We start from the raw sequence: 27,155 nt of genomic DNA on the forward strand, positions 1-27,155 counted from the left end.
AGAAGTTATTCATAGGAGAGTATTACCTCGAGAATTTAAGATTAATCATAGATATCTCATAGCTAAAGCATGAGGTTAGACAGCTCAGGATGTTGATTCTAGCTATCTGAAGAAAAAGAAACCCCGTCGTCAATAATATGTATGGTTTCTACTGGAATATTAGAGGCTTCAATAAATTTTCTAAGCATATGGTGGTACAAAATTGGGTGAGGAAGCGTGGTTTTCAATATGGATGTTTAATAGAGACAAGAGTAAAGGAGAATAAGGTGAAGCGTATTTTGGAGATGGTTTTTCCGGGATGGTCCTACATCACGAATTATGATCATCACCTTTTGGGAAGATTATGGGTTATATGGAGCCCGAGAGTGAGGGTCACACCGTGTTTTTGGGGTTCAACTCGAGTTTTTCGGGTTCAAGTCGATTCAGATTTACATAAAAATGTACATACAAAAAATTAAATAAACTAATTGATAAATTATATTATTTTAAACATTTTTTCCGATATAATATGACTTTGTATCATAATAATATACAAAAATTCTAAAATAATAAACACTGGGGTCAAAATCTAGTGTGTTTTGAAGTGTAAAATTTTTTGTTTAGGACACCCTGAAACCTCCGGTTCTGACCGGCCAGTTGAACCAATAAAATAATAAACAAAACTCTGTCGTCTTAAGGACACTCTGAAACCTCCGGTTCTGTCACCGTCTTCTGCTCAATTGCTTACAAGACCTAGTAGTTCCGTAGAAAGTCGAACAGTCAGTAATCACCCATGTATACTCTGAGACTGAGTCTCCATGGAAGAAGGTTGGTCGAGCTACAGAAATGGCGTAACGTGAGAGTTTCAGTGACCCTTCTTCAAAATGCATCCTTCTCTTCTCCTTCTGATGTAAGTCCACGAAAAGGTCAGAACTTTACTGTCTCTTCTTACCTGGTTGACTCACTGGATTTAACTAGGAAACTGATAGTTTCAAATATACTTACACGAGGAAGAAAGGGAAAGGAGTGGATTAAAAGACTCTAGTGGAAACAGAAGGTTTACGGTTACAGACTTGAAGAATAAACAAAGGAGTATAAATAGTCATTGTCATGGTTGTTAGATCTTTATCGATTAAGTACATAGGTGATTCTTAGCGATGAGCTGAGTCTACTCAGGTGATAGAGTAGTTGAGATTCTCAGGTGATAGAGATCTCCATTGTTGTACTTATCGAGCTTACTATCAAAATACATACATTTCCTCTGTTATCTCTATCTTCACTCTATCATTGGTGCGGTGAGCTTGGACGAATCGAACGCGATCGGAGTTTGCGAGTTGAATCGAGTCAGCTCAGCTCGAATCGATCATCGGAGTTCTAAATCACACCGGCGAAGCGATGTCGAAGGCGAAGGTGGGGGAAAGTCCGAGACCGGTGGAATCGGAGGAGGAATTCGAAGTCGAAGATCAAGATATGGATATGGAGTTCCTCAAAGGCGGTTACATCCGTCTCAATCGAGCTCGCAAACAAGCAGATTCCAAAATCGATGAGGTGAATCAACAGTTGCGATCGATCCTCAAGATTCTGGAGAAACCTGACTCGGCGACGAGGCCACAAATGGAACCAGGATCTTCCCAGCATCAGGTATACTCACAAAATTGGGAACGAAACCAGGATTATCATCCGCTAGGTTATCGATCTGGGCATATGAATGTTGCGAATAGAGAGTCGATGTTGCAGAAAATACAGATGCCAGTTTTTGCGGGAACGCAACCTTATGTGTGGGTTACAGAGGTGGAAAGATGGTTTACTATTGGGAAGTATGAGGATGATGAAAAGCTGGAGCTGGTTGGGTTGAGTTTAGAAGGAAAGGTTAAGAAATGGTTTGGATGGGAGTTGAAATGAAAGGGATTTGCTAGCTGGTTTGAATTTAAAGAGAAGTTGATTCTGCGATTTTCAGAGTCAATTGAAGATGAACCTGCAAGCAGACTCTTTGCTATCAAGCAAACAGGGTCAGTGAGCGATTACATCTCAGAATTTGAGGAGTTCTCAGCGCTAGTGCCGAACTTAGACGATGACCATCTGATCAAGATCTTTTACAACGGTCTCAATCAGGAAATGAAGGAGGTGATTAGAATGAAGGAACCTAAGGGGCTGGAGAACCATATTGCCGCAGTCCTACGAATGGAATCGAGTGCTTTTTGTAAAGTGGTGAGCGAAGCAACCAAGAAGGGGGCAGTGACGCAACCGAAACCCTTTACAAACCCACTGAAGTCATCTTCCGGGTACAACTCACAGAGATCAAGTTCGGAGGCTGCAACCAAATACAATTCAGGTCAACAGTCGAATACAAGCACTGCGGTAACTAAGAAAGATCAGAGTATTCAGAGCAGCTCTACAGATACTCGTCCTCGAATGAAATATTCGAAGGAAGAGTTAGATAGGATGCAAAGGGAGTTCATTTGTTTCAAGTGTGGGGCAAATGGGTGGACTCGAGCCCATAAATGTCCTAATCAAGAGCTGCGAATTCTTATGGTAACCAATGGATGGGAACTGGAAGTGTTAGATGATCAGGAAAGAGATGACATTGAGCTGACGGAATCATCTAAATCTCGAGAGTTGATGACATTATCACTCAATTCATTCTTGGGTCGTCATTCACCAAAGACAACCAAACTCTATGGCAAGATTGCTAACCTTGAGGTGATCGTGATGCTAGACAGTGGGGCTTCACATAACTTCATCACGCCAAAAGTGGTCCAGCGTCTGAAGCTGCAGATTTGTGCTGAAACAAGCTTCGACATTCAGCTAGGAAACGGTGTCACAGTACAGAGTTCAGGGGTGTGTGCTGATGTTCAGTTTCAACTAGCAAATGCAGAGTTCACATCGGACTTCATCACGTTGGAATTACGGATGGTGGATGTTATTTTAGGAATTCAATGGCTTGAGACTTTAGGAAAATGCGAGGTGGATTGGAAGGCGCAGGAACTGTCCTTTGTTCATAATGGGAACAAAGTGACACTGTTCGGGGATCCAACACTCCATTGTTCCAAACTCTCGATGAAGTCATTGGCTCCTATCTCAACTACTGATGTTAAAGGAAGAGTAGAGCTTTATACATCAGCAAGTGAGGTAACATTACCCATTCCGTGTATTCCGTTGACGTTGGCGAAACTCTTGGAATCCTTTGATCATGTATTTGCCCTCCCTACGGGTCTACCTCCCTTTAGAGGCATTGATCACGCAATAAATTTGCAACCAGGAGTTTCCGCCATCTCCGTGAGACCATACCGTTACCCACACGCAACAAAGGTGATTATGGAAAAGATGGTGAATGAAATGTTGGAATCAGGAATCATCAGAATCAGTACAAGTCCGTTCTCAAGTCCGGTCTTGTTGGTCAAAAAAAAGATGGAACTTGGAGATTCTGTATTGATTACAGAGCGCTGAATAAGGCAACGATTCCAGATCGATTTCCCATCCCAGTTATTGATCAGCTCCTAGACGAATTACATGGAGCTATGGTTTTTTCGAAACTGGATTTGCGTGCGGGGTATCATCAAATACGTACGAAAGAGGAAGACATTGCGAAGACTGCTTTCAGGACAGTGGAAGGGCACTATGAGTTCCTTGTAATGCCATTTGGGCTTACAAACGCCCCAGCCACTTTCCAATCCTTGATGAACACAATCTTCAAGAAGTACCTCCGGAAGTTTGTCTTAGTCTTCTTTGACGATGTGTTGGTCTATAGCAGAACAATGGAAGAACATGAGGAACATTTGCGAGTGGTGTTACAGATATTGGATCAACAGAAGTTACTAGCAAACAAGAAGAAGTGCTCGTTTGGTTTATCCCAAGTAGAGTATCTCGGCCACATAATTTCAAAGGATGGTGTTGCTACAGACTCAGCGAAAACTAAGACTATGAAGGAATGGCCCATTCCGAGATCAGTTAAACAGCTTCGCGGGTTTTTGGGGTTGACAGGTTATTACCGACAATATGTTAAGAGTTATGAAACAATAGCCAGGCCGCTAACAGACTTATTGAAGAAGGATAATTTTGAATGGTCGGCGCCAACTCAAGAGGCGTTTGAAAGGCTCAAACAAGCAATGGCGGAAGCTCCTGTGCTCGCATTACCAGATTTCAACAAGCCCTTTATCATTGAATCAGACGCTTCAGGGTTTGGAGTAGGAGCAGTTCTGATGCAGGATCGTCGTCCTATTGCTTACTTCAGTCACGGGTTAACAGCAAGAGAATAACTGAAACCTGCGTATGAGAGAGAACTGATGGCAGTGGTTATGGCAGTGCTTAAATGGAAGCACTATCTGCTGGGGAGGAAATTCATTGTCCAGATCAAAGAAGCTTGAAATATTTGCTGGATCAGAAAGAAGTTAATATGGAATATCAAAGATGGCTGACGAAATTATTGGGTTTTGATTTCGAAATTGTTTACAAACCAGGCTGTGACAACAAGGCTGCTGATGGATTATCTAGAATTGAACCTATGCGGAGTACAGAAGTGAATTCCTTATTGCTTTCGTTAACAATTCCCTCAGTGATTCAGTTACAAGACCTCTATAAGGAGATTGCAGACAGTAAGGAGATTCAGGAATTGATCAAGCTTGTTTCAGCGGGTACCGTGGCTAACAGACACTACACGGTGACTGATGGGAGACTTTGGTATAAGAAGAGGTTGGTTATTCCGAAGCAGTCCGCCTTCATTCCTCTGATTTTATCTGAATGCCATGATAGCACGTATGGAGGTCATTCTGGTGTTCTGAAAACAGTCAAACGTGTGCAGTTGATGTTTCATTGGGAGGGGTTATACAAACGTGTGCAACGACATGTGATGGAGTGCAAGATATGTCAAACACATAAGTATTCAACGTTATCACCTGCTGGGTTACTACAACCATTACCTATTCCTCAGCAAGTGTGGGAGGATGTTTCGATGGATTTTGTTGAAGGCTTACCAAGTTCTCAAGGGAGTAATGTGATTATGGTAGTGGTGGACCGTCTCAGCAAATATGGCCACTTCGTGGGGTTAAAACATCTGTTTACTGCGGTCGACGTCGCATCTAAGTTCATGACGGAGGTGGTAAAACATCACGGGTTTCCTAAATCGATTGTCTCCGATAGAGATTGCATCTTTTTGAGTAACTTTTGGAAGGATCTCTTTCGCCTCTCAGGAACAAAATTGAAGTACAGCACAGCCTTTCACCCGCAAACAGACGGGCAAACAGAGGTTCTCAATCGTTGTATGGAAACGTATCTTCGGTGTTTTGCTTCTGGTCATCCAAAGACATGGCATAAGTATTTGGCGTGGGCAGAACTGTGGTACAACACTTCGTTTCATACCGCGTTGAAGGCAACACCTTTTCAAGTGGTGTATGGAAGAGAACCTCCTAAGTTGTTGCGGTTCGAAGAAGGGTCTACGACTAACTATGATTTGCAGGTGGCGTTAAAGGAACGGGATGAGATGCTACTACAGATTCAACTACATTTGGCTAGAGCTCAACAACTCATGAAGACGCAAGCTGATAAGCATAGACGGGATGTGCAGTTTGCAGTGGGTGATCGTGTGTATCTTAAGTTGAAGCCGTTTCGTCAAAGCACAGTGGCTCGTCGCTTTTGTCAAAAACTGGCTGCGAAGTTCTTTGGTCCTTATGAGATTGTGGAGCGTATTGGAAAGGTGGCTTATCGTCTCAAATTGCCAGCGGAAGCGAAGATACATCCTGTTTTTCACATTTCGCAGTTGAAGGCAGCTTTGGGACAGTATCACATCTTACAAGAGATACCACCTACTTGCACGGACTTGGAGAACTTAATATGGGAACCTGAAGACATATTGGCTGCAAGAACGAATAACGATGGACTGATGGAAGTACTCGTAAAATGCAAGGGTCACTTGGATCATGATGCTTCGTGGGTGTTGCTGTCGGAGTTTCAGGCTTCTTTTCCTCATTACAAGGTTGAGGGCAAGCTTGCTCTCAATGGGGGGAGTATTGATAGGTTCAAATATACTTACACGAGGAAGAAAGGGAAAGGAGTGGATTAAAAGACTCTAGGGGAAACAGAAGGTTTACGGTTACAGACTTGAAGAATAAACAAAGGAGTATAAATAGTCATTGTCATGGTTGTTAGATCTTTATCGATTAAGTACATTGGTGATTCTTAGCGATGAGCTGAGTCTACTCAGGTGATAGACTAGTTGAGATTCTCAGGTGATAGAGATCTCCATTGTTGTACTTATCGAGCTTACTATCAAAATACATACATTTCCTCTGTTATCTCTATCTTCACTCTATCAGAAACTCGCGGACTCCATCTCAAAGAAGGTCACTTTCGAGGAGAAGGGTCATCCTGATTCAGTCCTCACTCTTCTTAGAACTCATGGCTTCACTGATCTCAGATCACCACCATCATTACAGACTACCCATTACTGCTTGTAGCAGATGCTGATGAGTCTCTTGCTCCCAAGCTTAAGTTGCTACAGAACAGAGGAGCTTCAACCTCTGAGCTCACTGAGGTTCTTTCTAAAGTCCCCAAGATCTTGAGAATCAAAAAGGACAAAGCTTTAGGAAGATACTATGATTTCGTCAGAGAGATTATAGAAGCGGATAAGAGTTCTAAGTTCGAAAGGTTGTGTCTTTCTTTGCCGCTGGGTAGTAGACAGGAGAATAAGATCAGGAACGTTTTGGTTTTGAGAGATCTTGGTGTGCCTCAGAGGTTGTTGTTCCCTCTGCTCATCTCTAGATCAGCACATGTCTGTGGTAAAGAAGGGTTTGAAGAGTCTCTCAAGAAGGTTCTTGAGATGGGTTTTGATCCCACAACTCCGAAGTTTGTCAAAGCTTTGCATACTGTTTATGAACTGAGTGATAAAACGATAGAAGAGAAGGTGAATGTGTACAAAAGACTAGGCTTTGGTGTGGGAGACGTGTGGAAGATCTTCAAGAAGCATCCTTCGTTTCTTAAGTTCTCTGAGAAGAATATATCAAACTCTATCGATACGTTTCTAGGCCTAGGATTCAGCAGAGTTGAGCTTGCGGGGATGGTCAAGCGCTTTCCTCAGTGCATTGGGTTATCTGCAGAGACTGTAAAGAAGAAGAATGAGTTTTTGGTGGAGAAGATGAAGTGTATTTGGATGTAGCATGGACAAGAGGATTGCTCCGAGGTGTGAAGTAATCAAAGCTCTAATGTCCAAAGGATTGCTTGGGAGTGAACTTCCTTCAGTATCTTCTGTCTTGGCGTGTACTGATCATATGTTTCTGAAAAAGTATGTGAGTAAGCATGATGACAAGGTGTTTGTGGACGAGTTAATGGCTATCTTCACCAAAGATGGTGACTTATAGATCAGAAAGCTTGGCAAGGTGTGTGTGTTTTTTTTTTCTTTTGCATTAACTTTAGATTTGTCTATGGATTTTTTTGTTGCCATTCAAACTGTTGTAATCTTATCAATTGGTGTCAACTAGTTCTTTAAGTTTGGAGCATTGAAACGTGATGCTTTGGTTGATATGATAAAGCAGGAGAACATTTTGTAAGACATTGCTTGGTTTATAGAGAATTTCAATCAAGAAGACGAGTGGTTTGGAGCTCTGACATGGATCTTAAATCTAGAGTTAAAAATCTTCATGTTTGAATCCAGATCGATTAGTTTGGACCGTTTGGTTACTTCTTCATATGTACAAAAGATGGGGATCCATAGGCAAAAAGGGTGTTGAGATGGGATTTGAATCAACCACCTCAAAGTTTGTGGAAGCTCTACGCATTGTTTCAAAACAATAGAAGCAAAAATCAATGTCTATCGCCTATGGGAAATGTTCAAGAAGTGTTCCAGTCTCTCTCTCTCTCTCTCTCTCTTTCATACTCGGAGAAGAAGATATTGAACTCCATTGAAACATTTATAGACTTGAGTTTCTGATGAACAGGATGAATGGGCCACTATATATAAAGGCCAAGATTTAGATAGTTCTTTTACGGCCACTTGCTGGATACGTATCGTTCAAATGACCGTGATAGATGATCATCAAACACTTATTTACCAAGAACGATTTTTTCACTACCTTCACCTCTGAATAAGTGAACCATTCTCTTTGCTGTTTTGTTTGATGCCTGCAAGCAAAGAATTCAACAGATTCGATGAGCACTCATAGTTTCTTGTGTCATTTTTATATTATTTTGCTATTATGATTTATATGAGGATTCAATAGATTTTATATCATTTATTATTCTATGCGGTTTAAAGATAATCACCACAGTTCATGAGGCAGTGACACAATTTTCAGAGCTTTTATGTCCAAAGAATTTTTTAGTTTTGAATAAAAATTTAACAGATCATAAATATGTCACATGGAATGAGGCGTTAATTAGTTGCCTTAATCTCAACCTACATTTTACTCTGCTATGTCTTATATTAAGTGTCGTTCAAAATTTTTGTACACGAATTAAAAAAAATTGTCAACTTTCTATGTTACCCTACCTCTATTTAATATAGTTTTATGTTTGGTTTTATTAATTAATGAATTAAAATAATTGTAAAAATAAGAAAAATTATTAAATATATGCATTGAAAACGTAAAATAACACTTATAATAAAATAAAATTTAAAATCTAGAATGACAAAACTTAATATAAAACGGAAGGAGTATACTTTATAGCTAAATATCCCAAACAAAGTTTTCTTTGCAAGTCGGAAACGAACAAACTTTGAGTTAGTTAAGTGCATCCAAAGACAATCCAAAAAAGAAAAGACAATCCAAAAAGTATATAATTATATTTCTACAAATTATTAAATCTAAAGATTTCAACCCTGATCAAAAAGGGACAACCTAAATAATACTTTCCAGTATTTTATAAAACAAAAAAACAACACATCTACTATTAATCTAGGAGTCTCCGTTCTCCACATTATCACACATTTTGCTAACCAAAATCGTCTTTCTTCTCCAAAGAAAACCTCTCAACACATTAGAGGTATGTATCTCTAGATGTTTATATTACTTTTCTTTTGATAGGTTGAAGATTTTTGATATGATGTTTGAACTAAGATGGTTGACTATTTAGTTTGTGAAAAGATATGACAAGTGAAGCACCAAGTTGGGCTGATCAATGGGGAACTGGAGGGATCGGAGAGATGCCGGAGGAAGATAACACCAAAAGTGCCGGCGGTAAGAAGTCCGGCACGACCAAAGCCAAGATTATTGACTTCATAAGTTTCAAGTGGATGAAGAATCTTGTGCACAAGAAGAAGACAAAAGACTCTAATTCTTTAAAATGAAAAGAAAGACAACATTTTCTATGTACCCTTTTCCTTCTGAAGATATCAAAATCTATCATTGTATTTGTTTATTTTCATGTTGAGTTTCATGTGAGTTATGTATGGTGCATCCCACGATTGAATGTTTTTTGTTTGTTTTGTTATATATGACATGGCTCAAAATATTCTTCAAACTAAAATGTTATATTTTCAAAACATGCAGGCTGCATTTATAACTTTTTTTGTTTTATTTTCTCACAAATTGTTTTTTAAAAGCCTCATTATATTTTTTACCCAGCCTTTTTACCATATGTAAATGTGAAAAACTCTGAACTACAAAAATGCCAAATTCAAAGCAACATTTACAAAAAATCAATCGAAAGCAACAAAAAGATTGGAGAAATTACACGTTTACCACTTTCATTATAGCTTATATGCATGAAACACCAAAACTAGACAAATATAAACAAAACCAAAAGTGTTTTCACCACTGTAAAGTCATGTAGAGAAGAGAAACCCATCTTCATCTCTGTTCTCAGTCTCATCACAGTAAGGATACAGATCAAAAACAAAGATTACAAAAGATTCAACACGAATCTATCTAAAACCTAACAGAAAATAGAACCCTTAACGTTTCTCATTGTACTAGGCCTACCTTATGAACTCTGGTGAAGATAGCCATCAACTCAGCCACAAGCCCCATGTCATCATGCTTCCTCACATACCTTCCTAAAAACACCTTATCGGTACACGCCAAAACAGAACACACTGAAGGAAGTTCACTCCCAAGCAATCCTTTAGACATAAGAGCTCTGATAACGTTACACCTTGGCACCATCCTCTTCTCCATGCTGTAAGAAAACACCTGAGGGTGAGAAACCACAGCTTCTAATGACCAATCCATCTCCTCCACAAGAAACTCAGTCTTCTTCTTAACCGTCTCTGCAGAAAACCCAATGCACACAGGATACCTCTTGATCATCATCGCAAACTCACCCTTGCTGAATCCCAGCCCTAGAAACGTCTCAATGGAGCTGGCAATGTTCTCCTCTGAAACGCGTAAGAACTGCGGATTCTTCTTCAACAATGCCACAACCTCTTCATCAAGCAGACCACACTTCTTCAATGTCTCAAAGGTCTGAGTAACCTTCTTCCCAGAGAACTTGAGAGAGTTAGGCCATTTCTTGAACATGTCCCACACATCCTCAACAGAGAAGCCTAGCCTTGTATAGACATCTACTTTCTCTTCTACTGTTCTGTCGCTCAGCTGGTAAACAACGTGCAGAGCTTGGACAAACTTTGAGGTTGTGGGATCAAACCCTTTCTCAACAACCTTCTTGAGAGATTCTTGAAACCTCTCTTTCCCGCAGACAGGTTGGTAACGAGAGACAAGCAAGTGAAACAACGACCTCTGAGGCACGCCTAACTCTCTCAAAGCCGTTACGTTTCTGATCTTATTCTCAAGATTCCCCTGTGCCAAAGAAGAATGAGACAACACTTGGCACTTGTGTATAACATCTCTGACGAAGTCATAGTAGACACTGAGAGTCTTGTCGCCTCTTTTCCCCAAGAGCTTAGGAACCGTGGAGACGATCTCTGTGAACTCGGAGGTTGAAGCTCCTTTCATTGAATGCAAGAACTTAAGCTTGGGAGCGAGAGAGGTCTCGGCGTCTAGTAGAAGCAGTTTGGGGTAGTCTGTGATGATGGTGGAGATCTGAGACTCTGTGAATCCGTAGCTTCTGAAAAGAGACAGAACTGAATCAGGGTTGATGCCCTTGTCGTTAAAGCTGACTTTCTTTGAGATGGACTCTGCGAGTTTTGGAGTGAAACCCAGAGATTCAATGAGGTAAGTAGAGACTGTAAAGTTTTGACCTTTAGTTGTAGCAGAGGAGGAGAAGGAGGGTTTGGAGTAAGCAGAGAATACGAGCTTCTGTAACTCGGTAGACCTCTTTAGATGGAGTATCAGAGAATACATGATTCTTAAATCTCAAAGAAGTGAAGAAGAAGAAGACTCACACTCAACGTTCAGCACCATCGACTCATTTTGTCGGAACTCAAACTCCCCAAAGGTCCCAACTTTGGTCGGAGAAGAGAACCAGAAAGAAACGACTTTTAGTTTTAGGGTTTAAATCTTGGCCGGTCAGAGAGACAAAACCAAAACTGATTTCATCGGTTTAATTGGTTCACTATTGATTCATTGGTTGGTATAGTAACAGGAGATGCATAGAGAAAGAATAGCTCAGTAACTGATGATTGTTAGGCTACAAACACAAAGAGAAGGAACACAGGTTGGATCCGAACTCAAATTGAGATTTACCAAAACGGGTTTCAGACATTATTCATAAACAGTTAGGCATCTAAAGATTCATCGGTTAACATTGCTCACTGTTGTATCTGATCAGTGACTGAAAACACCATCCTCTCATCACATACTTGTGAAATATTCCCTTATTTTTATATATAAGAGATGCACTTCTATGTTACCTATAGTCAGCATCAAAAGATCCACAGATGAATCTAAAAAACAAGCAAGCATTAAAGTTGCTCATTTAGTTGAAACAGGACCTCTGGTGAAAATACCCATCAACTCAGCCAAAACCTGCTCATCATCATCATGCTTCATCACATACCTTTCTAAGAACATCTCATTGGTACATGCCAAGACAAAAGATAGTGAAGGGAATACACTTTCAAGCAATCCTTTACTCATGAGAGCTTTGATTACATTACACCTAGGTACCATCCTCTTCTCCATGCTGTATCCAAGTACCTGAGGGTGAGAAACCACAGCCTTAAGCGGCCAATTCATCTCCTCCACCAAAAACTCAGTCTTCTTCTTCACCAACTCAGCAGATAATCCAAGGCACTGAGGATGACGCTTGACAATCATCACAAACTCTTCTCTGCTGAAGCCTAGCTCTAGAAATGTCTTAACGGAGTCAGCGATATTCTTCTCCGAGAGTCCCAGGAAGATTGGCCACTTCTTGAAGATTGTCCAGACCTCCTCCACAGTAAAGCCTAGCCTTTTACAGACTTTAACTCTTGCTTTTATTGTTTTGTCGCTCAATCCGCAAAGCATATGCAGAGCTCCAACAAAACTAAGGGTGGTGGTGGTGGGATCAAAACCCATCTCAAGGACCTTCTTGAGTGACTCTTCAAACTTGTCTTTCCCACTTACAAGCTGCGCATTGGATGTTAGCAATGAGAATAACAACGCATCCCTAATTCTCTCAGAACTGTTATGTTCCTAATCTTGTTCTCCTGTTTCCTACCCTGTGACAGCAAAGAAGAAGAAGGAGACAACTTCTTGAACTTGGAACTCTTGTCAGCTTCTATAATATCTTTGACGAAGTCATAGTATACGCTTAAAGCTTTGTCCTTTTTGGAAACAAGGACTTTAGGAACTTTGGAGAGAACCTCAGTGAGCTCAGAGGTTGAAGCTCCTCTTGACTTTAAAAACTGAAGCTTGGGAGCAAGACAAGTCTCAGAATCTGCGATAAGAACGTGTGGGTAACCTGTGATGATGGTGGAGATCTGAGAATCTGTGAACCCATGAGTCCTAAAGAGATTCAGAACAGAATCTGGGTTAACCTTTTCGTTAAAGCTCACCTTCCTGGAGATGGATTCTGCGAGTTTTGTGGTGAACCCTAGAGATTTAACGAGGTAAGTAGAGACCGTAAAGTTATGACCTTTTCGACTCACAATTGCAGCAGCAGAGGAGAAAGCAGATGCATTTTGCACTGCGGATCTCAAATGATGCCATTTTTGCAAGTCGAAGAACCTTCTTCTTCCATGGAGTATCAGCGAAGAAGACATGACAAGTTGAAGAAAATTTATGGACTCTCCAAGATTCCTCTTCACTCGCCAAACCAAAGATCGGAGAAAAGCAAAAACATGGTTCGAACAACTTACCTAATAGTCTAATACCGACCCAAATCCAAATGAAACTAAAATTGAACCGAATTAAAAAAAATTCAAACTGAACCGAACCATAACCGGTTTATATAGTTTTCTGTAACCGAAATATCCAAACTGGATATCTGACTATTCAAAACAAATCATAGTACAACTGTGAGAGTTTTGTCGCCTCTTTTACCCAAGAGTTTAGGAAATGTGGAGACTATCTATGTGAACTAGGAGGTTCAAGCTCCTTGCATTGAATGCAAAAACTTAAGCTTGGAAGCTAGAAATGTCTCAGCGTCTAGTAGATGCAGTTCTCAGAACTGAACTCTGGATTGTCCTTGTCCTCGAATATGACTTTCTTGGAGATAGTCTCTGCGAGTTTTGTGGTGAGATCCAGTGAGTTAACGAGATAAAAGACTGTAAAGTTTTGACTTTTTCGACTCATAGTGGTAGCGGAAGAGAAGTGTTTGGAGTAAGCAGAGAATACGAGCTTCAGTGATAGACTCATACTACACAGTTTCTGTAACCCAGGAGACCTCTCACACTTAATGATCAGGAACTACTCATTTTGCATCATCTTTATCGTTTAGGACTTCACTCATTTTGTCGGGACTCAAACTCGCCAGAGGTCCCAACTTTGGTCGGAGAGGAGAGAGGAAGGAAGAGATAACCAGAAGGATTTTAGGGTTGAATTTTTGGCCGGTCAGGGACAAATCCGGAACTGGTTTAATTGGTTTACTATTGGTTAATTTATTGGTAGAGTAACGGATGTTCACACTGAAGAATATTGCCCTTTTTCTGAAACACTTGCATTCTTGTTTATTCCTAATAGTGTTATTCAGTATCACTGGATATTTGATTTAGGCCTTACCTGATTGATAGATACGAAGATGACAAAGTAGTAACAATACTGCAATACCATAGAGGAGCATTGGATATTTGATTTACGCCTTAACTGATTGATGGGAGCTGTAGGCTGGAAAACAATATGCTCTCGTAAATGTATTTAATAAACTGATTTGTAGAATCTTAAATGATTTATATATCAAACTATCATATAAAATTAGTATTATGATAGATAATTTATTTATTTATATATAATATATGTATATTTACGTGTAATCCTCGATTAGTTGATTTGGTGCTAGATACTATCTTACGGCACACATTACGTCTAACGAATTTTAAAACAAGAGATAATAAGAAGCATAATACTTATGTTAATGCTTTGCCAATTAAACGCTTATTTGTGTATACTTAGATCTTAGAGAATTTTGGTATTCTTCTCATTTCGGTTTAATTCGGGTTCAGTTTGGATTCGATTCGGTTTAGTTTGTTTAAATAAGATTTTGACCAAAGTCAACTAAAATTAGTTTGGTTTGGTTTGTGTTCAGTTTGGTTTGGTTTAGTTCGGTTTTATTTTTGTTTGTTCAATTCAATCAAGTTGGTTTTTATTTTTGTTCTAGTTAAGTTAAAACAATAATAATTATAAAGCATAAAACAAATCATCATTTGACACTAAATTATTAATTTTTCATATTTAAATTAAAGTCAAACATCATAATAAAATGTAAAAGACATGATCCAATAATTTTATATTATTATTTTTGAATCTAATATAAATAGTAAAGATTTTTTTCGATTTTGATGATAGTTTATGAGTTTTTTTTAATTGTTATTTATATTTTTGTATTCATTTAGAAGTAAAATGTATAAAATTATGTTTACCTTTTTAGTTTAAGTGGTAAAATATTTCCAGTTATATTATTAGTATATTTAGTTAAAAGAAATTTTTTAACATAGTCATTTTCAGTTTATTTTCATAAAAATAGCCCTAAAAATGACCAAAAAAGTTTTATTAAAAGGTAAATATACATCTATACTATACAGAGTTAGAGTTTAGAGTTAAGGAGTGCTGTTTTGAAAATGATGTTTCAAATTTTAAAAATAAAAAACAAATATTCAAACTTTTAAAATAAATGAAATTATTTTGGTCATTTTTAAAGTCATTTTGATGACAAAAACTTAAAAATAATTATTTTAAAAAATTGTCTTTTAGTTAATCTAATTAAATAACACTTTATTATTCAGTTCGATTTAAACCAAACCAAACCGTCCATTTTGGATTGATATATTTTGAACCAAATGGTTTAGACATATATTTTGGTTTTTGGTTTTGGTTTGGTTTCGGCACGCCTTAAAAGATTCATTGGTAATATTACTCACTGTTCTATGTGACCAGTGAGTGAAACACCATTTATGGTCTAAATAGCAAATAACTCAGGCACGAGCTGGTTCTCATCAAGCTACATCACACACTGGTCAAATATTTATTTTTATATTAAGATGCATTTCCTCTGTTACCTAAAGTCAGTATCAATAGATCCACAGATGAATCTAAAATCTACAGAGAAGCAAAATAACAACCATTAAAGTTGCTCATTAAGTTGAAACATGACCTCTGGTGAAGATAGTCATCAACTCAGCCACAAGCTGCTCATCATCATGCTTCATCACATACCTTTCTAAAAATATCTCATTGGTACATAACAGGATAGAATGTGTGGGAGGAGTTCACTTCTAATTAGTTCAGGGCCGGGCCTGAACACAAGCTAATAAAGCATGTGCTTCAGGGCCCGGACAAGTATTATATTTTATAGGGCCAATAATTTCTTAAAGTTGCTGTAGCTCTATTGGTTAGAACATCATTCTGTGTTCTCAAAGTTTGTGTTCTCAAGGTTTGACACTACAAGAAAACGTAACTTTAACGAGGAAGTTTAACGAGGAAAAATAATCCTCGTAAAAAAACGTTGATTTTGCGAGGAAAGTACATGGAGAAAGAAAAGCATCGTTATTTCGTCGTAAGGTAACGACAAACGATATTCGTCGTAAAGACGATGTAAATTGACGTGGCTTTTACGAGGAAATAGTTTTTCCTCGTAAAAGCCACGTAAATTTCGCGAGTGCTTTACGACGAAATATTTTACGTGTACTTAACGAGAAAATTTTGAATCCACCAACTTGGTAGGTGGCTCACGTTTTTTTTTTGGCCATACAATTAATTTTCGTCGTAATTTCATAGTAAAATTACAACTACCAGATTCGAAATTTTCTATAAATATGGATGTTGGAACATCATTTTAAACACACCAACAACAAAAAACGTGAAAGAAAAAAAAATGGCTGGCTCTGGGACTATTTACGAGTTGCGGAATTGGATGTATATGCATAGAGATGCTAACGGGAGAGTGACGAAAGAATACCTTGCGCGGCTGGAGACATTTATGCACCAAGCAGATTCAACACCGCTCGCCCAAGAAAGTGGTAAGATGTTCTGTCCTTGTCGGAAATGCAACAATTCGAAATTGGCAAACCGTGAAAATGTTTGGAAGCATTTAATAAATAAAGGTTTCACGCCAAATTACTATATCTGGTTTCAACATGGGGAAGGTTATAATTATGATCAGAATGAAGCTAGTAGTAGTAATAGCAATTTTCAGGAAGAACCGGTTAATCATCATTTGCATAATGAACATAGTTACCATCAGGAGGAGATGGTAGATTATGATAGGGTTCATGATATGGTAGCTGATGCATTCGTAGCTCATGATGAAGATGAAGAACCTAATATAGATGCAAAAAAGTTTTACGGAATGTTAAACACGGCGAATCAACCACTTTACAGTGGTTGTAGAGAAGGTCTCTCTAAATTGTCGTTGGCTGTTAGAATGATGAATATTAAAACTGATCACAATCTACCTGAAAGTTGCATGAACGAATGGGCGGACTTGTTTAAAGAGTATTTGCCGGAAGACAATGTGTCTGCTGATTCTTATTATGAGATTCAGAAATTAGTTTATAGTCTTGGGTTGCCTTCGGAGATGATAGATGTCTGCATCGACAACTGCATGATCTATTGGGGAGATGATGAGAAGCTAGAAGTATGTCGATTCTGCAAGAAGCCACGATTCAAGCCGCAAGGACGGGGACGTAATAGGGTACCGTACCAAAGGATGTGGTACCTACCAATTACAGACAGATTGAAAAGATTGTATCAATCAGAGCAGACTGCTGCAAAGATGAGATGGCATGCCGAGCATACTCAGACGGATGGTGAGATGACTCATCCATCAGATGCAAGAGCCTGGAAACATTTCAACAAAGTACATCCGGATTTTGCTAGCAATAGCCGGAATGTGTATCTCGGAAAATGATGATATTTCTAGTGATGACGAGAATGTCGATGTATCCGATTGATGTATTTGATTTTGTGTAGTTTGTTTTATGAATAAGGTAATGTGAGAGTTTGTTTTATGAATAAGGTAATGTGGGAGTTTGTTTTATGAATAAGAAATTGTGGGAGTTTGTTTTATAAATAAGTAAATGTGGGAATTGTGGTTTGGAATGAAAATAAAGATGGGGTTTGGAATATATGAAGTAGAAGATAAGGAATATGGGGTTTTGGGGTTTGGGGTTTCGGATTTTAGGGATTTAAACGTACTGCTCGTTAATTCCTCGTAATTTGACGTCGAATGTACGACGTAATCCTCGTTTATTCCACGTAGGACAGAATCGTCGTAAAGAACTCGTTAGCTTACGTGGAAATAACGACGAAAGTAAAAAAAATAAAGAAAGCGAAACCCGTTAATTCCACGTAGGGCAAAATCGTCGTAAAGACCTCGTAAGGTAAATTGACGTAAATACCACGTAAAGTAAATGACGAAGGAGGCACTCTTTAATTCCACGTAGGATGATTTCGTCGTAAACACCTCGTAACAGAAATCGTCGTAAGGCCTAAATCGTCGTAAACGAGTCGTAAACTAACGACGATATTACGATGAAAATATTAAAAATACTAAAAAAAAAGAAGAGAAGAAAGATGCTTGAATCACATTTGGCGAGACTTACGTAAGTCTCGGCCACATGAGTTCCAAATATCTTCTTCTCTTCTTTTTTTTCCAAATTTTCTAAATTGGTGAAAAGCGGGACTTGCTACTTCCTCATAGTATAAAAACTAGAAAAAAAGAAAAAAAGAAAGATACTAGAATTATATGTGGCGAGACTTAAGTCTCACCCACATAAATTCTAATATCTTCTTTTCTTCTTTTTTTTTTCAAATATTTCTAATTTGAAAAGTATTTTGGTGAGGAGTGTGATTTGAGATAGGGTGTGTTTTGTGAGTTTGTGTGTGTGGTTTGAGAAGGAAAGTTGTGGGTATTTATAGAAAATAAAGGCTCGCTAATTCCTCGTAACTGGTTAACTCGTTAATTCCACGTAACCCATTTCGTCGTAAAAACGTCGTTAACGAAAACGCGGGCCTTTGTATTTCGTCGCTATTTCGTCGTAAATGAAAACGCGGGCCTCTGTAATTCCTCGTAAGTTTACGAGGAAATTACGAGGACAAGTAATCTTATATATATCCCGAGCGAGCTCGCTCCGTCTTTCCTCTCCACTTCCTCTCCACTTCCTCCCTAATTCGTAGCAATGGTAAGTCTCTCTAATTCCTCTCTAGTTTGATTAGTTTAGGATAGATTAGGTGGTTAGTATAGGGAATTTAGATAGGTTTACGGATCTTATGTTATTTAGTGTTGATTAGGTGGATAATGTTGGGAAGTATATTGTTCACGAAAATTTAAAAAATTAAATTTTTTTCTCAGGTTCGAAAAGGTAGACTTACTGCCCATTACAGAGAGATGTTCGGTGAGCCGGGTAGTCGTTTAGACCCGTCGTCTTCTTCAGCTCCCGGTTCTTCGGGTCAGGAGACTGTCCCCGAGACTCAGTACACTCAGAGAGTCATTGGATCTCCTTCTTCTAGTGCACCATCGGTTCTTCACGTGCCTCCCCAGATGGCTCCTCCTCCTGTGCCTCCTACGATGCCGGCACCTCCGATGCCCGCGGCCGAGATTCATCCCGATTTGATGGTGCCTCCGAGTGCTCCTTACTCGCAGTACACCGTAGAGGACATTCTCCGTCTGCCAGGCAGAGAAGGTTTACCAGTCATCGACCCCGACCGACCGGACGGAACTTTATGGTATGTTTCATTATTTTTTTATTCTTTTTAAATTCTTTTATATTTTTAAAAAATAATTTATATTTTAAATTTGTATTTTTCAGGTGGGGGATTGACGGATGTTTTGCATCGGACGTAACCGACACGATAAAAGGTTACTTCTCCATGGCACATCCGAACTGGAAAACGACGCCCCACTACGTCAGAAAGACGTGGTTCAAAATTTACGCTGTAAGTTCTATTAATTAAATATATATCTTTAAATTTTATTATTATTTATATATATATTTTTTTCTAAAAACTAATTATAAATTATTTTTTCCAACAGCAAAAATATAATTGGGCCTTGGGGATCACTGAGAGGGTGAGGAAGAAGTTTGTCGCGAAGGCGAAAGTTCGCTTGTTGGACACGGTCTCCAACTGGAAGGGTGACTGGATCGTGAAGGGGTATGAGCGTGGCAAACCCGCTGAGCTCACCACGGATGTCTGGGATGGCCTCATCCGATATTGGCGTCTTCCTGATTCCATTAGAATCGCCCAGTCTTGCTCTAACTCCCGTAACACAGTCGATGAGCACGGGAACGGGCCAATGCTTCACACTACGGGCCAAAAACCCCACGCCGGTGTCCGTTTGGAAATGGTAATTACAAATTTAATTATATTAAATTTTTAGTATATTTTTATATATATTCTAATTAACAACTTTCTTAAATGTTTTTTTAGGCCAAAGAGACGGGAGAATTCCCGTCTCTTATGCAACTTTACGAGAGGACCCACAAGAACAAGGCGGGCCAATTTATAGATGGCAAGTCCGAGCAAATCTACAACGATTTGGCTGCTCGGGTTGAAGAACGCCAGACCCAGCTGACCCAACAGTCCACCGATGGATTACCCGTCACCTTATCCACACCTGAAGTGGATAAGCTTTACGAGGAGGTAAATTTTCTAAAATTTTAATTTTCTTAAATATTCATTTAATTTAACTTTAAATTTACTAACAAAATTTATTTTTTGTTTTTAAGGTTGTCCCTAAAAAAAGGGACGGACGTTGGGGATTGGTTCCGTCAACGATGTTCCGAGAGCGACATCGTCTTATGTTCAGCGACGGGATGATGAAGTCTCTCAGCTGCGTAGGGAGTCCGAAGAGCTGCGTAGAGAGTCTACTCAGCTGCGTAGAGAGTCTACTCAGCTGCGATCTCGTATGGGTGGACTCGAGGGCTTCTTGGACGTTGTAGCGGCCACAAATCCGGAATGGGCGACTTTGTTGAGGAACATGCGACAACAAAATCCTATCCCAGGCCAGTCACCGACCGACGACTCACATGCCGAGGCGGATGTTCAGGCGAGGAGTGATGAATTCTACGAGGCGATTAACGACCACCCTTAGTTCTTTTTAATTTCGGTCCTTGTATTATGAATTCAAAACTTATTTATATATAAAATATTTTGGTTTTGATTTTTTTAGAATTTTAATTTTATTAATAATTAAAATATTTTAAATTATATTTATAATTATAATTTTTTATATTTCTATAAAATAATGAAACGAAGTAAATTCGTAGCTAATTTTGCGGCTTCTTTACGTGGAAGCTTAACGTGGTTTTTACGAGGAAATATTTACAAGGAAATAACGTGGAAATCTATCAAGATTTTTACGTTTTCTTTACGTGGAAAGCTATCAAGGTATTTACGTTTATTTTACGAGTATTTATTTACGTGGGTTTTACGAGGAAAGTTTTTCGTGGTATTTACGAGGAAACTTAGCGACGTCCTTACGTGGAATCTTTACGTGGTCTTTACGACGAAATATCCTCCTTCGCTTTTACGACGAAATTATTTCCTCGCTACTTTACGACGAATTAGCGAGGATATATGCGTTACGACAAACGTATAACGACGAAACGGGTTTCCTCGCTAATTCGTCGTAACACTGCTTTTACGACGAAGTAACGAGGAAAACTGCCCTCGTAAAACTTGTGTTTTCTTGTAGTGTGAGGGTTCGACCAAGTATAGGGCCAAAATATTTTCTGAAAATAAAGGGCCAAAATATTTTTCTATTTTCTGAAAATAAAGGGCCAAAATATTTTTTATGCTTAAGGGCCAAATTTTTTCAGGCACGGCCCTGAATTAATCCCTTGGACATTAGAGCTTTGATTACATTACATCTTGGTGCCATCCTCTTCTCCAGGCTGTATCCAAGTACTGCAGGGTTTGAAACCACAGCTTTTAGCGGCCAATTCATCCCATTCACCAAAAACTCAGTCTTCTTCTTCACCGTCTCAACAGATAACCCAAGGCACTGAGGATAACGCTTGACAATCATCACAAACTCATCTCTGCTGAATCCTAGCTCTAGAAATGTCTCCACAGAGTTAGCTATATTCTTGTCCGAGTATATATTTCAGGAAGTTTGGACGCTTCTTGAAGAGTGCCCATACCTCCTCCACTGAAAAGCCTAGCCTTTTGTAGACTTCAACTCTTCCTTCAAATGTTCTGTCACTGAATGCGTAAACTACGCGCAGAGCTTCGACAAAACTAAGGGTTGTAGGATCAAAACCCATCTCAAGGACCTTCTTGAGTGACTCTTCAAACTTGTCTTTCCCACTTACAAGCTGCGCATTTTAATTATATTTTTAGATTTTGGATAATTCAATATTCTATTTTTAATTATATAATTAAGAATTTTATTTGATTAATATTTAGTTATATAATTTATGTTTTTAAATTTTTACTAAAAGACTTTTTTCAGATAACAATACAATATATATATAAATTATCTCTTTTTTAAATTATATTTTCAGATTTTGGATAATTCTTACTATAATTAATCTTAACCAATTATCTAATCAAATCAATTAAAATTTCGTTTTTATTTTTTTAATTTATTTATACATTTTATTTATTAAGGGTATAAACGATATTAATCACTCTAACTTTTAATGTCAGAGCTCGATTTTATATTTTTAATTATATAATTAAGAATTTTATTTGATTAATATTTAGTTATATAATTTATGTTTTTAACTTTTTACTAAAAGAATTTTTCAGATAACAATATAATATATACATAAATTATCTCTTTTTTAAATTATATTTTCAGATTTTGGATAATTCTTACTATTATTAATCTTAACCAATTATCTAATCAAATCAATTAAAATTTCGTTTTTATTTTTTTAATTTATTTATAAATTTTATTTATTAAGGGTATAAACGATATTAACCACTCTAACTTTTAATGTGAGAGATCGATTCCAAAAATTTAATTCACAAATAATAGTATAGATATATTCGAACAATAATAAAATAAAATATTTATTTTATTGATTAATATAATATTAATTGTTAATAAATTTTACATAGAAATTAAAAACTTCATCTAAATGTCTACTAACATGTTTGTAAATTTGAGTGTGTTCATTGAAAAAGGATATTTCATTGTGATAATGTGACTCAAACAGAGAAACTTAACCTTCAAAATAGCTTTTCCGGTTCCAACTGCATAGGATGATGTGGAATAGATGTTTATGAGTCTTAATGATGTACCATAAGTTTACAGAATGTGCTCTCTCAGTATCGGAAAAGGAGTTTCAACTACAGATTTAAACAGTTTAGAGAAAACAGTTCAGGTCCGGATCATATTGAGAAGCCTAACATTCTTCTCATCTTGTTGTCAGTATGTAATGCAGTCAGAGCTTTGATTACATTACACCTTGCCACCTTGGCACAGTCCAAATGCCTGAAGATACAAAAACCACAGCCTTTGAACGCCAATTCATAATGTAATCTTGTTACTCTCACAACGAGAAAAAAACAAGCATTAAAGTTTCTCATTAAGTTGAAACAGGACCTATGGAGAAAATACCCATCAACTCAGCCACAAGCTGCTCATCATCATGCTTCATCACATACTTGTTTAAAAAGACCTGATCAATACAAACCAAGACAGAGTGTATAGAAGGTAGTTCACTTCCAAGCAATCCTTTACTCATGAGAGCTTTGATTACATTACACCTAGGTACCATCCTCTTCTCCATGCTGTTTCCAAGTACTGAAGGGTTTGAAACCACAGCCTTTATCGGCCAACCCATCTCCTTCACCAAAAACTCAGTCTTCTTCTTCACCAACTCAGCAGATAATCCAAGGCACTGAGGATGACGCTTCACAGTCATCACAAACTCATCTCTGCTGAATCCTAGCTCTAGAAATGTCTCAATAGAGTCAGCTATATTCTTCTCCGCGTATCCCAGGAAGATTGGCCACTCCTTGAAGATTGCCCACACGTCCTCCACTGAAAAGCCTAGCCTTTCGTACACTTCAACTCTTGCTTTAATTGTTTTGTCGCTCAATGCGTAAAGCATGCGCAGAGCTCCAACAAAACTAAGGGTGGTGGTGGTGGGATCAAAACCCATCTCAAGGACCTTCTTGAGTGACTCCTCAAACTTGTCTTTCCCGCATACAAACTGTACATGGGATGTTAGCAATGAGAACAACAACTTCTGAGGCATCCCTAATTCTCTCAGAACTATTATGTTCCTAATCTTGTTCTCCTGTTTACTACCCTGTGACAGCAAAGAAGAAGAAGGAGACAGCTTCTTGAACTTGGAACTCTTGTCGGCTTGTACAATCTCCTTGACGAAATCATAGTATCTGCTTAAAGTTTTGTCCTTTTTGGATCCCAATATCTTAGGGACTTTGGAGAGAACCTCAGTGAGCTCAGAGGTTGAAGCTCCTCTTGATTTTAAAAACTGAAGCTTGGGAGCAAGGGATCTCTCAGCATCTGCGACAAGAACTTGTGGATAATCTGTAATGATGGTGGAGATCTGAGAATCTGTGAACCTATGGACTCTAAGTAGACTCAGAACAGAGTCAGGGTTAACCTTGTCGTTAAAGCTCACCTTCCTGGAGATGGATTCTGCGAGTTTTGTGGTGAAACCCAGCGAATCAACGAGGTAAGAAGAGACTGTAAAGTTGTGACCTTTTCGACCATCTTGAAGGGTCGAACTTGCAGAGGAGAAAGGAGATTCATTCTGCAGCACGATGTTCACTGCGAATCTGAAATGACGCCATTTCTGCAACTCGAAGAACCTTCTTCCGTGGAGTATCAGAGATGACATGAGGCAAATGCAATTTACCTAAGTGAGAGAGCACAAGAGAAGAGAAGAAACGAATCCCTAGTTTCAATAATGAAATATATACAAATATATCACTAAATTATTAAATTTTCTAACAGGTTAGGTTCGAACCTCTTACCTAATGCCTACGGACGAACGTATTTGTAAACTCAGACATGAACGAATGTTCATAAGTCTTATTCTCAGTTTTACTATGTTTTAGGTTGGGTTCGGTTTGATTCCTTCTGGATTCCATCCAGATCAGATTATAAATAATGTGAAATCGCCAAAAATAAATTTTTTAAAACATTCAAAAGTTAACAAAAATATTCAAAATATATAAATTATTCATAAATTTAATTAAAACTAGTTAAACTATCGAAACTAACTAAAAAGCATTCATAAAAAAAAAAAAAATTACAACAACCTTTAAATTATCTAAATTATCTTAATATATACAAAAATATTAACATATTCAAACCAATTTTGGATATTTCGGAGCATAATTTGGATTTCGATACGATTCGGTTTGTACCCGAATCTGAAAATACCAAGCTCTCCCATTTGGATATTTTGTATAACAGATTTGAATAGAGGTGTCGGTTTTTTCGGTTTCGTTTAAGGTCGGAACTTCTGTTGGGGTAAAACGTCCAGGCCTATGTAAACTCGAGTGGTGGTTTCATAGTAAAAAGCATATTTACATTGTGATTCGAACAGAGAAACTAAACTCTTCAAAACTAGCTTCTCCGGTTCCAACTATAGAATGATGTGGACTATAGATGATAATGATAATGATTATGAGTCCTAATGATGTGACATAGGTTTCAGAGTACCATAAGCTCACAAGAATGTGCTCTCACAGTAAGTAGTATATCGGAAAAAAAGTTTAAACTACAGATTTAAGAAAACAGATCAGGTCCGGATCATATTGAGATTTTCAGAAGCCTAACATTCTTCTCATCTTGTTGTGAGTATGTAATGCAATTAGAGCTTTGATTACATAACACCTTGGCACAGTCCAAATGCTTGAGGATACAAAACCACACCCTTTGAAGGCGCTAATTCATCTTATTCACCAGAAACTCAGTCTATGTATTATTATTGCACTTAAGACTAACAAAAATCAGCTTAAAAAAATCTAAAGAGCTAATAAGTCTTGAGCTGATATTCATCCTTTCTCACATTTTGCATCACAACATGATCATCAACGCAATTAGTACTACCCAAATAAACCAGGATCTGAGCAAAACAAACCGGATCAAGAACCAATTAAACGTTATGGTCTATGACGCACGAGATCCTCTCAAAATACCCATCAGCTCAGCCACAAGCTCCTCATCATCATCGTGCTTCCTCACATACCTTCTCAAAAACAATTCATCCGTACACGCCAACGCAGACCCCACCGGAGGTGGTTCATCACTTCCAATCAAACCTTTCTTCATGAGAGCTTTGATCACATTACACCTCGGCACAACCCTCTTCTCCATGCTCAACCCAAGCACACCGGGGAAAGAAACAACGGCCTGTAACGGCCAATTCATCTCCTTCACCACAAACTCAGTCTTCCTCTTCACCATCTCCGTGGAATAGCTAACACAAAGTGGTAACCGCTTGAAAATCACCGCCACGTCATCTTTACTAAACCCCAGCCCTAGAAACGTATCAACACAGTTATGCTCCGAAGCGCCAATACACTGCGGAAACTTCTTGAACGCGGAGAGGATCTCTTCCTCCACAAGCCCACACTTGCTGAAAGTCTCAAACGTCTGAGTAATCTTCTTCTCGGAGTTGGTCATAAAAGTAGGCCATTTCTTGAACATCTCCCACACGTCTTCACCACTCAAGCCTAACCTTGTGTACACGTTGACCTTGTCTTGTATCGTCTTCTCGCTCATCTGGTAAAGCATGCGGAGAGCTTGCACGAACCTGGAGGTTGTGGGATCGAAACCCATCTCGAGAACCTTCTTGAGAGACTCTTCGAATCTGACTTTGCCGTTTACAGCACCGCTCTGGGAGATGAGCAAAGGCAACAAGAGGTCCTGAGGCATGCCTAACTGTCTCAAAGCGAAAACGTTTCTGATCTTGCTGGGACCGTGTGGTAATGGTAAGGAGACTTCGAACTCGGAGCTGCTACTCTTGTCGGCTTGTACGATCTCTCTGACGAAATCGTAGTATCTGCTTAAAGTTTTGTCCTTTTTGATTCGCAAGATCTTGGGGACTTTGGAAAGGATCTCAGTGAGCTCGGAGGTTGAAGCTCCTCTCGACTTTAGGAACTTGAGCTTGGGATCAAGATCTCTCTCAGCGTCTAGTGTAAGCAGTCCTGGATAGTTTGTGATGATGCTGGAGATGTGAGAATCTCTGAACCCATAACCTCTAAGAAGACTCAGAACTGATTGAGGATTGACATTGTCTTCGAAGCTGACTTTCTTCGAGATTGATTCTGCGAGTTTTGTGGTGAAACCCAGTGATGTTACGAGGTAAGAGGCTGTAAAGTTGTGACCTTTTCGACCATCTTGAAGGGACGCACTTGCAGAGGAAAAAGCAGATGAATATTGAAGAGGGTTCACCGCAAATCGCAAGTTACGCCATCTCTGCAGCTCCAGAGACTTTCTTCCGTGGAGAATCAGAGAAAGCATGAGAACGAAATGCCGATAACCTAAACAGAGCAGAAGAGAACGAATCGGCTGCTACGTTTCTGAAGAGACCTACAAAAAAAAACGTTTAATTGGTTCTTTATCCGGTTTAACTCCGGTTTATATTTAGGTATAGATCGGTTTGGAACGGGCGCTAGTATCAGTGTTGAAAAAGCCTTGAACAAATTCTCTCCTCTTTTGAATTTGTACCGGTTCATTGTAGCCAAGATAAATTTAATGCAATCAACAGTGACATTCCC

General features: G+C 38.6%; 8 protein-coding genes and 1 pseudogene across 11 annotated transcripts; 5 read left to right on the plus strand and 4 right to left on the minus strand.

Annotated features, from left to right (window-relative positions):
• Positions 1 to 1,374: 1,374 nt before the first annotated feature.
• On the plus strand, positions 1,375 to 1,881 carry LOC125577847. The gene has a single exon (XM_048739796.1). The coding sequence runs from the start codon at positions 1,375 to 1,377 to the stop codon at positions 1,879 to 1,881; it is 507 nt and encodes a 168-aa protein (XP_048595753.1).
• A 213-nt stretch (positions 1,882 to 2,094) lies between these two features.
• LOC125577844 lies at positions 2,095 to 3,426 on the plus strand. The gene has a single exon (XM_048739794.1). The coding sequence runs from the start codon at positions 2,095 to 2,097 to the stop codon at positions 3,424 to 3,426; it is 1,332 nt and encodes a 443-aa protein (XP_048595751.1).
• Positions 3,427 to 3,497: 71 nt separating this feature from the next.
• LOC125577846 (uncharacterized mitochondrial protein AtMg00860-like) lies at positions 3,498 to 4,235 on the plus strand. The gene has a single exon (XM_048739795.1). It carries the CDS (start codon positions 3,498 to 3,500, stop codon positions 4,233 to 4,235), a length of 738 nt encoding a protein of 245 aa, XP_048595752.1.
• A 53-nt stretch (positions 4,236 to 4,288) lies between these two features.
• On the plus strand, positions 4,289 to 9,426 carry BNAA09G13510D (transposon Tf2-1 polyprotein). 2 transcript variants are annotated; one of them, XM_048739792.1, is made up of 2 exons: positions 4,289 to 8,949; positions 9,040 to 9,426. In XM_048739792.1, the coding sequence occupies exon 1, from the start codon at positions 4,289 to 4,291 to the stop codon at positions 6,032 to 6,034; it is 1,746 nt and encodes a 581-aa protein (XP_048595749.1). In that variant the 3' UTR covers positions 6,035 to 8,949; positions 9,040 to 9,426. The 2 variants fall into 2 exon arrangements, with proteins under 2 accessions (XP_048595749.1, XP_013668716.1); XM_013813262.3 differs by having other exon boundaries at positions 6,055 to 8,949.
• Positions 6,110 to 7,126, plus strand: LOC111200668. Its single transcript, XM_048740306.1, has 3 exons — positions 6,110 to 6,115; positions 6,288 to 6,347; positions 6,389 to 7,126. The coding sequence occupies exons 1-3, from the start codon at positions 6,110 to 6,112 to the stop codon at positions 7,124 to 7,126; spliced, it is 804 nt and encodes a 267-aa protein (XP_048596263.1).
• A 200-nt stretch (positions 9,427 to 9,626) lies between the features above and the next one.
• On the minus strand, positions 9,627 to 11,459 carry LOC125577843 (transcription termination factor MTERF2, chloroplastic-like). The gene has a single exon (XM_048739793.1). It carries the CDS (start codon positions 11,205 to 11,207, stop codon positions 9,870 to 9,872), a length of 1,338 nt encoding a protein of 445 aa, XP_048595750.1. The 5' UTR covers positions 11,208 to 11,459; the 3' UTR covers positions 9,627 to 9,869.
• Positions 11,460 to 11,581: 122 nt separating this feature from the next.
• Positions 11,582 to 13,048, minus strand: LOC106418852 (annotated as a pseudogene).
• Positions 13,049 to 22,653: 9,605 nt separating this feature from the next.
• On the minus strand, positions 22,654 to 24,540 carry LOC106418604 (transcription termination factor MTERF15, mitochondrial). 3 transcript variants are annotated; one of them, XM_013859449.3, is made up of 3 exons: positions 24,399 to 24,540; positions 22,996 to 24,280; positions 22,654 to 22,884 (listed from the first exon to the last, which is right to left on the minus strand). In XM_013859449.3, exons 2-3 carry the CDS (start codon positions 24,260 to 24,262, stop codon positions 22,847 to 22,849), a joined length of 1,305 nt encoding a protein of 434 aa, XP_013714903.1. In that variant the 5' UTR covers positions 24,263 to 24,280; positions 24,399 to 24,540; the 3' UTR covers positions 22,654 to 22,846. The 3 variants fall into 3 exon arrangements, with proteins under 3 accessions (XP_013714903.1, XP_013715005.1, XP_013714829.1); XM_013859551.3 differs by lacking the exon at positions 24,399 to 24,540 and having other exon boundaries at positions 23,011 to 24,387; XM_013859375.3 differs by lacking the exon at positions 24,399 to 24,540 and having other exon boundaries at positions 22,996 to 24,386.
• A 750-nt stretch (positions 24,541 to 25,290) lies between these two features.
• Positions 25,291 to 27,155, minus strand: LOC125577848. The gene has a single exon (XM_048739797.1). The coding sequence runs from the start codon at positions 26,896 to 26,898 to the stop codon at positions 25,543 to 25,545; it is 1,356 nt and encodes a 451-aa protein (XP_048595754.1). The 5' UTR covers positions 26,899 to 27,155; the 3' UTR covers positions 25,291 to 25,542.

Source organism: Brassica napus, chromosome A9 (genome assembly GCF_020379485.1).
Source record: "Brassica napus cultivar Da-Ae chromosome A9, Da-Ae, whole genome shotgun sequence".
Taxonomy (NCBI): Eukaryota; Viridiplantae; Streptophyta; class Magnoliopsida; order Brassicales; family Brassicaceae; genus Brassica; species Brassica napus.